At 38.5% G+C, this 13,603-nt stretch overlaps 1 protein-coding gene across 1 annotated transcript in view; it reads right to left on the bottom strand.

Moving 5' to 3' along the window:
* Positions 1-13,603, bottom strand: part of TM9SF3 (transmembrane 9 superfamily member 3) — a 69,016-nt gene that overhangs the window by 38,220 nt on the left and 17,193 nt on the right. Inside the window, exons 3-5 of the mRNA XM_030334135.1 lie at positions 9,756-9,878; positions 6,490-6,650; positions 5,180-5,257 (exon numbers count right to left, since the gene is read on the bottom strand). Of these exons, the coding sequence (XP_030189995.1) occupies positions 5,180-5,257; positions 6,490-6,650; positions 9,756-9,878 (362 nt within the window). The remainder of the gene's footprint in view (positions 1-5,179; positions 5,258-6,489; positions 6,651-9,755; positions 9,879-13,603) is intronic.

Raw genomic sequence — 13,603 nt, 5'->3', positions numbered from 1 at the left:
TTTTGAGGTGCTTTGTGCTCTCATCTTGCACCCCTAAATTTGCACCTTTCTCCACCATCAGCAATCTCCAAAAGTCCCTATCTATAATGCTATCTACTCCCCGGTGTGGTTATATGGCTCAAACAAGGTAATAAATGTAAAGCATATAGCTTAGTGCCTAGCTCATAGTAAAACACTGAAAAAATTGACAAGCTGCTATTTCTATTAATATCTTTTAAAGTGCTTGTTTGATCTTCTGTCCCCTCATTCTTCCCATCTTCTTCTTACCTCCCTCCTTTCTTTTTTTTTTTTTTTTTAATTTTTTTTTTCCTTCAACGTTTATTTATTTTTGGGACAGAGAGAGACAGAGCGTGAACGGGGGAGGGGCAGAGAGAGAGGGAGACACAGAATCGGAAACAGGCTCCAGGCTCTGAGCCATCAGCCCAGAGCCTGACGCGGGGCTCGAACTCACGGACCGCGAGATCGTGACCTGGCTGAAGTCGGACGCTTAACCGACTGCGCCACCCAGGCGCCCCATTACCTCCCTCCTTTCAATGCCAATACTTTTCAAATGAGACGACACATACTACTTCTCCCCTCCCACCCGGCCTCCCCCAAATGATAGAATCTCACCATGTCCCACGAAATGCCTCTTACAGGCCTGCAATGAACTTTTAAACTGATTCAGCAGTCAATGAGCTGTCCACTCTCCCTGCCACATCGGACCTCTACTGCCAGTGCACCATCCTCCCTGACTGACTGCCCCTTCTCCTCTTTCATCTTCGGTGCGTGCTCCTCCCACCTGATGAACGTTTCCAGAAGCTCCAGTCTTGGTACTCTGCTGTGACTTCTTCAGACTCTCAGAACCTATAACTGGTGTTCCAATGATGATGGTAACACCCTCACCCTCAACCCCCACCGGGACCCAAATCTCTAGCCTTCTTCCTCATTCATGTTTCGCACTTGTACTAAACATCATCGTTTTTAGTTCAATGTCTTTCTGGAATTTCAGACTTAGACTGCCCTAAAGTAAACTCATAATCTTCTGCCTCACATATAACTTGCTTCTGATTTCTAACTGCTGCTAATGGTACTAACACTTGGCTTTGAAAGTTTAGAATTATCTCTGCCTCTTCCTTCTCCTTAATCCTTCCTAAGTAATAATTAGTAAGCTTTTGTTTTCCTTTGATATGTCTCTTGTATATCTATCCCTTCCTCTCCATTCCCATCCCATTACCTCACACCTGGAAGTAGCCCTAATGGTTTCCTAATTAGTCTTCTTTAATCATGGTCTCTGCCCTTCCTTCCAATCTATCCGAAAAAAGTTACCCGATCTTTCTGAAACATCATTTTCATATACCACTTCTCTATTTTAAAACTGATGGTGACATTCCCTATTTTCTCACATATCAAATCTAAACTATTTTCCCTAATATTCTGTACCCCTTGTAATATGGCTCCCTCACCTTCTCTAGCCAACCTTTCACTCCACTGCATCCTACATTCCAATCAGGCCTATCCTTCTTCAGCGACCCATAAGTACAGCACACTCGTGTCCACCTGTATCCTTCTCATAATTTCTTCTCACATAGGATCTACTTCTATCCACTTCTGTAAATTCTATCTACTGTTTAAAGCCCAACTCAAAAACCCTCCCTTCTATAAAACTTCTCATCTACATATCCCATTAGTCATAGATGTACTCCTGCTCTAAACTCCTACAGGTACATACACAGAATATTTAACATGAAGGATGTACTGTCTTGTACTTAGGACAGATTTTAACTTGGGCCAGTATGCTGAGTATGGGCACTAGGGTGAAGGGCAGCCTTGGCTCTGTTCCCCACCCTGACACTTCAGGCAAGTGACAAACTCTGTGGCTCTCCCTGAAGAACAGGAAACGGTCAATTGCCTCTGCCTCTTCATAAAATCATTTTTTCCTCCATTTAATAATTTATTTATTGAATACCTACTAAAATTATAAAGGAAATAATGAATGTATTGTTTTGAAACATGTGCAATAAAGGATTACATAAGATTTAACATAAAAGTATCATTCAAGATTTTTCAAAGGAGTCTGCAATTATAGGTTTCTCCAAAGATTTGATTTTGTTCCACCCTGAGAAATTAATGACACAGAAAAGGACAAGAGAGAAAAATGATACAGATGTTTCATATCTTCTTTCAGTCAATTTACCAAATTTTTGAAAAGAAAAGAAGTTTTATATAGTTACTATTTAGTAGTAAGAAAAATACAACTAAAATGCAAAACTTTCAACAAAGCTCCCTGCTATTTTCTTATCTAAGATACAAATTTTAAACCAATACCTATTAAAATGTACTATCAGCCTGACATTTTATAATATTCTGATTCCAAAAACTACAAAATACTATTACGATTTTGAAATTATTGTAGCAAGAGAAATATTTCTTAAAAATAATAAAGAAACTAGGGGCACCTGGGTGGCCCAGTCGGTTAAGCATCTGACTCATGATCAGATCAGGTCATGATCCGATTGGCTCACATCATGATCTCACGGTTTCATGGGTTTGGGCCCTGCGTTGGGCTCTGTGCTGACAGCGTGGAGCCTGCTTGGGATTCTCTCTCCCTCTTTCTCTCTGCCCCTCCCTAACTTGTGCTCTCACTTTCTCTCAAAATAAATAAGCATTAATAAATTTAAAAAAAACAAAAACTAATAAGGAAACCAGATGTCACAAAGGGGTCACTATGAACGGCTGACTCCAGCACCTCCTAGTGTTGCTAACCCTAAAGCAGCACCCCAGGTTTGCCATAAATTTTATAACACTGGAGAGAAAGAACTAACTGTACCCCAGTACTACCACTTATTAAGCACCTACTATGTGTCAAACACTGAACTAGGTGCTTTATATGCACTATCAAATGGACTATCACAACTCTGCACACTATGACGATCCTTGCTTCATTATTAAGGAGACAGAGCTGAGGAACTGAGTAATGTGACCACAGTTATAGTGGGTGGCAGAGACAGAATGTGTATCCAGCTCGAGCTCTTAAGCCTGTGCTTGTAGTCACTGTCCTGGAAACAATCCCTGCTCTTACACAGTAGATCCTACCCCTCCCGCCTACTGAAGGAACATACCGCAGTAATTCTCCTCCCTCTTTGCTGCGCTGTTAGCTTTGCACTCACTGCTGAACACTTCCACGCATGTTTCTCTTTATCTCAAAAGAAAATCTCCGGACTCTATCCTTCCTACTACTACACCATTTCTTTGCTCCCTTTAGCTGCCAAACTTACAGTCTCCAAAACCTCTCCTCCATGCTCTCTTATACCAGCTCTGTTCAGATTTTGTCCCACTCCTATACCAAAACCGCTCTTTGTCAAGTTCACTGATGACTCCAAATGAATTCAACAGTCACTTTCACCTTACCTGACCCAGCAGCAACAATCCAGAACCAATCTCTCTATCCTCCATGATACACTTTCTTCATGTGGCTTCCAGAACACCACACAAGCTTTTTTTTCCTCCCTCCTCTATTGGTATCGCCTCAGAGCCCTGAGGGGGTTCTCCTACTCTTCCCCTAAGCTTTTCTTACTGCCCCCAGGACTCAGTCCTTGGCCCTCTTCTATTTATACATACTCTTCCTTGGTGATTGCATCCAATCTCATGACTCCTTCAAGGCTGTACTCAAATGTCCACATCTGAGGCTTACCCTGAGCACCATATTCAAACCACAACTAGCCTTGCCTGTGGCATTCTTGCTCACTGCTCTTTTTTGATGGACGTATCTTTGAACACACTATAGCCTTAACTTACCATGTTTATTACATGTCTCCCCCTACAAGAAGGGTAAACTCCAAGAGGGTGCAGATCTTTGACTTTCATTCTCTAATGTATTCCTCTTACTCACTACTGTGCTTGACACATAACAGGTGCTCAATTAATAACTGCTGAAAGGAGAAATATGCTACACCGCTCTACTAGTGAAAATGCCAAATGGCAACCTTTCCCCCAAGTCACCAGTACCTGATGGCACGAGAAACAAGGCAGGCTCAGGTGTTCCAGTAGGGAATGTTAGTTGAGAGCCCTCATATTTTCAGATATTATCTAAACGTTGAAGTTATTTGTGCCTCTACCTTCAAACATGTTCAGAACTACCTAAACACTATATCTGAAAAGAACACACCAGGAGTAGGGAAGTGGAGATTGGGGCGGAAATTTTAGGTCCAGGAGTAGCATGCTAAATCATTCAGCAATGACTAAATCCCAAATAGCTTAATTTTTTCTCCTAGGACCCAGAGGAAGATTAGAAGTAGTGACAGGTTCTGGTGAAGTCTGGTAGCAATGATACAAATTTCAAACCACAAAAGCTTCGGAGCCATCTCAAACACAGATTACTAAGAAACTTCAGAATTCCAATCTAAAAGATCAGGTCAAAAGGCGTAAGCTGCAACTCAGGAAAAAAGTCAGAAGAATGGATACATCTCCTTATATCATGTTGTCCTTTCATCTCCATCCTTGAAGGAGGGAACCACTAAGATAAAAACTTTTTTCCTGTAAAAAACCAAAGCTACCACCTGTACAAAACCAGCCAACAATGCCACTGGACTAGACTTACAATCTGAGCTCCATCTTGTATGTACTGGTGGGGGATGAGGGGCATTTCTTCCCATTCTTGATGTTTCTTTTTGTGTGGAAAGATTTCCATCAGCAAATGGTCTTTGGTCTTACTTCACTCTCATCCCTTCCTTCCTTTCCTAAAGGATACACACATTCTGCTCTGTTTCTCCACATTTAAGTTTCCTAAGGGCAGGTGCCCATATACAGAAACTTGCTATAGTCCGGCACTAAGTGCGAGAAGTCGGTCTAATTCTGAATTTCAATATTAAGAAGCCCACCTGTCCAAAGACAGAAGTCACGTTTTCCAATATTAGCCTCATTAATAATAAAAGTGATATCCAGGCTTTTGGTATGTTGTATCCTTCCCTGGGGTTACTCAAAATCAGTTTAAAGCACAGGCATGATGAAGAGGGCTTTTGACTGCTTCCCTTCAACTCTCTATCACCCTAGGACTCTAAGCTCACCTGTGAAATCACCACTAGCCCAATGTTTGAACTCCATGGCCTTAGCACAGTGCCTTGCATATGGCAGATGCTCACTAATGTTTGTTAAACTGACTGAAACACATAGAATGTCTTAAAAGATACAATTTACCTACCCTGTGTTGAAAAAAGGATGGATCAAGATATTTGTCAAATCGATCCTCAAATTTTACATCTGACTTTTTCCACTTGACCTGAAAAAAATTTTTTCACACGAAAATAAAGGCCAGTAAACAAATTAACAAGCTAACAAAATTCTGAGCACAATTAGGGAAGATTTACATAATTGGAATAGGAAACTAGAGAAATGGTGGAAAGTTACTGCCAATTTGAGAAGCTGAAACACGTACGATAAAAAACCAACTTTCCTCTCTGTGTACTAAAACTTCCAACTTTACCTAGAGGGATCATTTCAGTTTCCAAGGACATTAATATAAGTATTTGCTACTTATATACTCTGACCTGATAAATTGATAAGAACTGAATCAAGGGGTCCCTGGGTGGCTTAGTCAGTTGAGCATCCGACTTCAGCTTGGGTCATGATCTCACAGTTCGCGAGTTCAAGCCCCGCGTCAGGCTCTGTGCTGACAGCTCGGAGCCTGGAGCCTGCTTCAGATTCTGTGTCTCCCTCTCTCTCTCCCCCTCTCCCACTTGCTCGCGCACTCTCTCTCTAAGATAAATGTTAAAAAGAAGAACTGAACTAATTAGACCAATTAAAATAAGAATCCACCCATCTTTGACACTAGACTGCATTAGTTTTATTACAATTATCAAACTTCTTTATAAGTTCAGTTCCCAGAAATATCATTTGTACTAAGTACATATGCATAAGCTTAAAAAACTTAAAAACTGGCTACTACCAATGGACTCATTCCAGTTATCAGGGAAAAAAACTGGCAAAGAGAAAGGCTACCTACATCAGATTTTTCTTCTTTCCACTATTTTTAATCCTAATGGAACAGAATTAACTTGACAGTTGCAAAGGGCTCTGACAAGCTCTTACTCTGCAGGAGTATCTTATTCCAACTGATAAAGCAAAACATGGTAAACTATACCCATCCAGCAATTTTCAATACAGCATCATTTCTATCTGCAACAGTAAAAAGGAAAGAGAAACAACAAGGCATACTACAATCTAAAAATGTAACCATGAGAATACATGGCTGGGTTAGCTATAACTGCTCAGTTATAATGGTAAAACTTTGCCATAGCCAATGAGAAGTCCTGCATATGTGTACCTCTATCTAATACAGACCTGAGGCAAATCTTCTCCCTGCTTGTAGGAGGCTTACTTACATGCATTAAGGAAACAGTCTTAATAATATTCTGTTGCACCCTACTTTCATTTACTAAAGTAGTAAAACACACTTTACTGTTGCTATCAGGTCACAAACACTCATTAATGTATAATTATTTTAATACTTACTGAATATGACATCTGGATTTTAGTATTGGGAACAAGTTTCACCTTTCCTTCACTAGTTAGATTAACATCAACAATTCGATTTCCATTAAAACCTATTTCAAGTTTTTTGTAGGTCCAAAGATAGTAATCTTCTCCATTTTCATCTGCTTCACCAACAATACCTACAAAAGAAATAATACTTTACACAAGGTAATATCACGTAATATTTAAAATATATTAGAGGCTAAAAGCTCATAAAAAAAGTTCTTATAAACAAACAATATTTGAGGAATATTACCATTATTCCTCATGGTTAGAAAAAGGCAAAAGTATAGGCTGGAATTCTACTCTTTGTTAACTACTTGGCAAACATAAACCATAGCCACACCATGAACAGTTCAGCATAACCTGTCACTACTGATACTCAAAGTTCATGCTTTGTCATGAGTATCACCTTCATTGTAATAATTATCACCTTATATGTATATACTTCCTAACACCTGAAGATTTCAGGGAAGTACTATGTCATCATCTGGCACAGTCATCCAGTTAGTAGTGGCCAAACTAAAATTAAGTTTCCGTTCCCCAGAGGCCCAATCCAGTACTTTCTCTAATAACCTACACATTCCTAAATAAGCTTCACATAGGCGTTTATGGGTACCAAAACTTAAAATGTCTCTTCTTTATGTTTCAAGCACTGGCCCCATCCCTGGGAAAACATCAAAATGAAGAGTGTTGAAGATAAATGTTAATGAGGCAGTTTAAAATGATCATTCTGATCACAATTTCAGATACTGGAGGAAGACCCGAACAGTGTCAGGGCAATAGGTGGTAGCTAGGGATCTCTCTCGTGTGCCCTCATACTGTCAGCTATTTATCTAACGTTCCCTACCAAAACCTATATACTTCCCAAGAACCTTATACTCTAAAAGTGACTCCTTTCCTCTATGGTTAATGCATCTCATTAAAGTAGTAGGGGAAAAAAAGATCCTTTCTTATTAAGGAGTATTTGCTTATTAACCAAAGTTGTTCTCTCAAATTGATACAAATTCAAGGAATATAGTTTCATTGTATTTGGGGTTGCAGAGGGATAATGAAATCCTTCTAATAATTTCATCAAGGTTTATTTACCTATGTACTCTGAAAACTCTGGGGTAGAGACAATTACACCAAATAAGCTATTCTCTGAGGGTTGTTTTGTTTTGTTTTGTTTTTGAGAGAGAGAGAATGTGAGTCGGGGACAGGGGCAGAGGGGGAGAGGGGGAGAGAGGGGGAGAGAGAGGAAGAGAGAGAGAGAGAGAGAGAGAGAGAGAGAGAGAGAGAGAGAGAGAAAGAGAATGAATCTCAAGCAGGCTCCATGCTCAGTGCAGAGCCCAACATGGGACTCAATCCCACAACCCTGGGATCATGACCTGAGCCGAAATCAAGAGTCAGGCACTCAACCGACCTGGGTTGAACCACTCAGGCACCTCTCTCTAAGGGGCTTTAAAAAAAGATTGTGAAATATTTACCCCAAGAAAAAGCTAAGTAAGAATTTTTTTCTGACAAGAATTTTTGTAGTTCAGACATCCTAGGACACCCAAACGTATCTTTCCTAAACACGACAGACCCTGGAATCCCAGGGCTAAAAAAGATTTATTTTAACAGGAAAGCACAATTGCCATGTTGCTAAGGAAATCCACAGAAATGACCAAAAAAAACTATGGTCATAAAAGAAACCCAAAAGCAATGGAAAAAGAACAGGAGAGGAACTTGCTCTCCCACCAAAAACACAGGAAACCCTGACTAATGGGTTCTTCTGAACTACAGGCTCACAAATCTTGAGCGACTATTCAGCACATCTTCCTGCTACCCTCAGAGCTGATCACAGAAATGTCTGTGTTAATGTTAACGCTAATTATAGTCATTAATATGAAATGCTTACTATTTATACCTAATTAACATGCAACAGAGTAGCAATGATGCATACAATTACATCTTGAGATTGACTTTCTTACAAATTTCATCTTAGAACCACGTTAGACTCTGGTCTGATATGTTCAGTATTTCAGTTTGCTGCTCAAGAATATAGTGGTCTGCCAACAAATTAAAGAATCAGAACGTTTATTATATATAAGAACAGGTGTCCAAAGGCGGAAAAAAACCCACCAAGAGAATAATATGATCAAACATGCTGGTTATCATAGCATAATGATTTAATTTCATCATATTCTTAACAAGTTCACCACCTTCACGTAGCTCAACCAGCTATGGGACTCTCCCCACCTCGTCAGTAGCATACATATCTGGCAGAGCTCTGTGCCTTGCATGCTGTCACTCATATGAGACACAAAGGGACACAGAGCAGCTGTGGTCCCCAAATGCACTGCCAATTGCAGTAAGTACTCAACTACTCTTTCAAATAGTCACTTCCCACCCTCTTTAGAATATTCACTTACTTTATACTGACTTGCAATACTAACTCATTTCAACAGTACATAGATGTGAATTCCTTTACCTAATACTGATGTTCTCCTGCAAAGCTGCATGTCAATATATCCTTCAAAGAAAAAAACCAACTAAAATAATCTAATCAAGTCCAGCACAAGCAGAGTTTGGATTTTGTATAGGTTTATATTAACTATCCATCAATACAGAAAAATAAGAGCTAAAACACTAAAATGTTTTTAGGGGTGCCTGGTTGGTTCAGGCAGTAGAGACATGACTCACGATCTCAGGTCTGTAAGTTCGAACAGGGTGTAGAGATTACTTAAAAATAAAAATCTTAAAAAAAAAAACATGAAAAAAATTTTAAACATACAGTGTTAGGAATCTGCAAAACAAGTCGCTCAGGAGACTGTCTTATCTAAAACCATACTACCACAGTTCCACATGAGAGAAAGCCCAAATAAAACTTCAAAATCCTATTTAGTTCCTTTGATTATATATGACAGAATAAGTTAAAATAAGATATACAAAAATGGGGGAAGGGAAGATATTTCAGATTGTTCAAAATGCCTTTTAATTCCTTAAATCTGAAAAGTTATACTATATAAAAGTTGTATTTTGAGGGAGTATCATATAAGGTTTGGCAACGTTAAAACCCCTTCAAGCAACAGGGATCATAAAGAGTCATAAACTGTATGATCAACAAGGGATCATAAAATTGATGTTAAAATAATTCCGTGGAAAATAGTGAAAACTCATTTACTGATTCAGTGTACAATCAATCACCTTAAGAGTCATTACATAAGTCATGCTTATTATGCAAGTATGCCCAAACTTTAAATGGAACATATAATACCTACCCCATATTGGTAAGTCATCTATGTACATCTGGTACCAGTAGTGATTTTTAATAGCATACACAAATGCATCTCTCTTTTCTTTATCTAAGTCAATTTCACAATAAGTGGCTGGCATCACATCATCTGCATAAAATAAAAATTGTGAATTAGCACACTGGTTTGCAAAATAGAGGAAAAATTACACAAGAAAAAGCCAACATTTCCTTAAGTTAAAATTTGTATTCATAACAGTTGAATTTGGATGATAATTATAGGAGGATTCATTCAGTTGATAATTCTTTCCTTTTTAATGAATGTTTTAAGATTTTTCAAAATAAAAGAATTTAACCATCTTTATTTTCAAAGACTATCTAATTACATGAAGAAATTTTCCCTTGTATAAAGAAAATTATACAAGAACATTTACAAAATAATTTTAAAATGAATAATTTGCTTTTAAAAACAAAAATAAAAAAGCTTACAATACACAGGAAAGTTCTCATTTAATGTACATAAAAACTCAAAAATATGATCCTAAATAGAACAACTTCTAGCTATAAGATCTCTGAGATAAATATTCATTTTAACATTCTTGGAAATGCAAGTCACTGGAGGCCATAGATTCTACGAGGAATTCTAGAGACTTTTCATAATTAGAAAGATTAAAATACAACCTCCATCTAGCAGGTGTCACTGTTTATTAATTACCCAAAGGTCCCATAGAGATGAGTCATTTCCACTTGAATGCTTTAAAAAATACTGCTACCACAATACTGTTCAGATGGTCTCTAACCTATAAACCTTTCAAAAATGTGCTTTCAAAATGGGCTTAAAAATAAGTGCTAGGGATACAACGTACAACGTGATGACTATAGCTAACACTGCTGTATGACATAGGAAGGTCTTTAAGAGAGTAAATCCTAAAAGTTCTCATCACAAGAAGAAAATTTTTTTCTTTCTTCTTTTCTTTTTATCTATGTGAGAATATGGATGTTAGCCCAACTTATTTGTGGTAATCATTTCACAATATGTGTGAATCAAACAATCATGCTTGTATGCCTTAAACTTCTACAGTGATATATGCCGCTATTTCTCAATAAACTGGAAAAAATGTACTTATGGTCATTAGTTTCTAAACAAAATAAGACCAAACCCCAAAAACCTGCAAACACTCTAGATGTCCACTTAAATGATTAAATTGTTTTTGTAGATTACTTAGGCAATTAGAATGATAAATCCTAACAACAACAACAACAACAACAACAAGAAAGCACAGTTGTTTAAGGTCTCCTGTATTATATTATTGGTTATTTTGAACTTGAAATGCAATTCCCCCTAAGAAACAATGTTAAATTTCTTAAATCTTGATTAAAACTTCCTAAACATAAATTGCAGCTGAACCATGATTAATAGCCAGCTATATTATTTCCACAAGAAACAGCAATCTGAGTTATGACACTAGCAACATGTCTTCCCAATCCTCAACAAGAACAGCTTTCCCTTATTAGAGCTCAGTCCAGAGTGGGTACCCCAAAATCATAACACCAAGACGGCAGGAAACACTGAAGTCCATGAAAGACAGATAGGGAAATACTCTCACTCCCAAAGTAGAAGAAAATTGCTGTCGCCTCCAACAATGGCTCCCACACAGACTTCCTTTCCACCCAAGGCCCTTTCAGGCAGCAAGGAATTTAGGATTTTCATAATGGCAAAAACTGAGACAGAGCAGAGAAGGGCGGGAGGGTTAGGACACGAGATTGCTAGAAAGGGTTCCTACAGCAGGATCTAGAAGAACTGGTAGCAAGAGGTCTCCAGATTTCCAGAGTGTGATAATGCACAAAGGGCAGCAGGAGACTACCGCAATGAGGGGAGAAAGAACCACAGGAAGGTCCAGGCTTGGGCAGCAGCAAACAGCTGTGAGAGACCTCACAGCAAATACTGCAAAGCCACCAAATTCCTTGCTGTTAAAATCAGACATTCACAGATAATCTCCATTAACAGTGTAGAGGTCTTATGCACGAAGTTCTGAGATATACAAAATGGCATTTACCTGCATAAAGCTTTTAGGATTCCTCACAGTCTGAACTTCAGTTCAATTCTCTCTTGCCCAACTATCTATCATCTTCTCACCCTATACTCTAGCCAAACCCAACTACCTGCAGTTTGCACACATCTTGTGCTCTCTTGGCCTCTGGACTTTCTGGCCTATGTTGGAAAGTCTACTACAAATGTCTATCCTAAAATTTTTCCCATCTCCTACCCTCTCCTCCGTAGAGTAATCCTGAATTCCCCACCCCTCACACCTCTCAAATACCAGAGCCCACCCCTTTCTGTGAGGTTCCATGGCTTTCTCCCCATACCTCCCTATGACACCTAAGCCTATACCACTTACAACCTCATACCAGTATCTTACCTCCTCAAAAAGACCGTCAGGCCTTGAGAGCTGTGTGTATACTGATTATATCCTTTTTATCCCCACCTATGCCTGTTTCAGTACTCTACACAGAACAGGCACTAAACAAACAAACAGAACATTTTAGCAAATTTTAAGAGCATGCTTTTACATTTATTCAGCAAAGGAAAACATGAAGTATATGACAGTACGCACATATACACTCATTTGTGTATGATTAGTGTGCGTGTGTGAGTGTAAGGAGAAAAATGCCAATATAAACAAATGAAATTTTTGAGTGGAGTATCTCAGAATGATTCACAAAGAGGTCTTGAAGAGTATCTTTCACTGATGTAAAATCTAGTAAAGAAACGGGTCAAAGGGAAAACCTATCTTTATCGTGGGCTATAAAAAGGACCATGTGAGGTCATATTTTAATGAAATTCCTCCTGCAGACATGTGGGCAAATACAAACATCACAAATAATTGAAAAGTCTGGTTGCTCAGCTAAAACAGCACTTCTCTCAGGAGGGAGCCGCTTTGAAAATAACTAATGTAAAGTGTCTAAATATGCCAAATCATTGTTCAGCATTTAACTCGAAAACAATTCTGAAAAATCTATCACCGTAAGTCACTACTGTAAAATTATAAAAGGACATACCTTTTTCAGATGAAATACACACCTATGAATTCTGAAGAGGAGCCAATTAAGATTTCACCAATGTAAACACACATTATATGGCGGGGATGGGGGGAACAAAAGCAAAGTTATAAAGTGGTAATGTTAATACTGACTTTTCAAGCAGACAGCACGGGTAGATTCTGGAAACTACATACCAGTATATCTGTCATCAATTCACAACAACACCCCAAACTAATAACTGAATGGACAATGAAAACATTGCCAAAAGAATATGGAAACTATTTGAGTTCTCTAGGAACCTATCATGCCTAGCTTTATTAGCTTTCTCTTTTGATAGCATTACTTAACTGGAAATCACAAATGCTCTAACTCAAATTCAGCAGCACTTGGCAGTTTTTCATGAAGTCACCATAGACAAATTTACAGACAGAAACTTGAGTTTTAGTCTGGGTTCTACTATTGACTAGCTATGTGAATAAAAGCCAGTCATTCAACCTTTGCAAACCTTAGATCCCTCACCGGTAAGACAGAGATAACATCTATGCTATCTCTTTTCCAGAGTTGTTTTAAGAATTAAAAGTGTCAATATATTCACAGTGTTTCCTTGGGCCACATATCCATTTGAGAATCCAATGAAAGTGGTGTCTCCTTTGTCCCCCCAAAATGCACATTCACACAAAACTAAATGTACAATTTCAGAAAACCCATGGACCCCTGAAGCCAAAGTTTCTGGTTCAACTTTGTACACCCAGAGCCTACTGTAGTGCTGGAAAGCACTAAACACTCAAAATCTGCTGAATGAAGAAAAAAAAAGATCTGGAAAAACTGGTATAG

This window comes from Lynx canadensis, chromosome D2, assembly GCF_007474595.2.
Source record: "Lynx canadensis isolate LIC74 chromosome D2, mLynCan4.pri.v2, whole genome shotgun sequence".
NCBI classification, from domain to species: domain Eukaryota; kingdom Metazoa; phylum Chordata; class Mammalia; order Carnivora; family Felidae; genus Lynx; species Lynx canadensis.
Note: the sequence above shows the minus strand (reverse complement) of the source record. Positions and strands in the feature narration are given on the sequence as shown.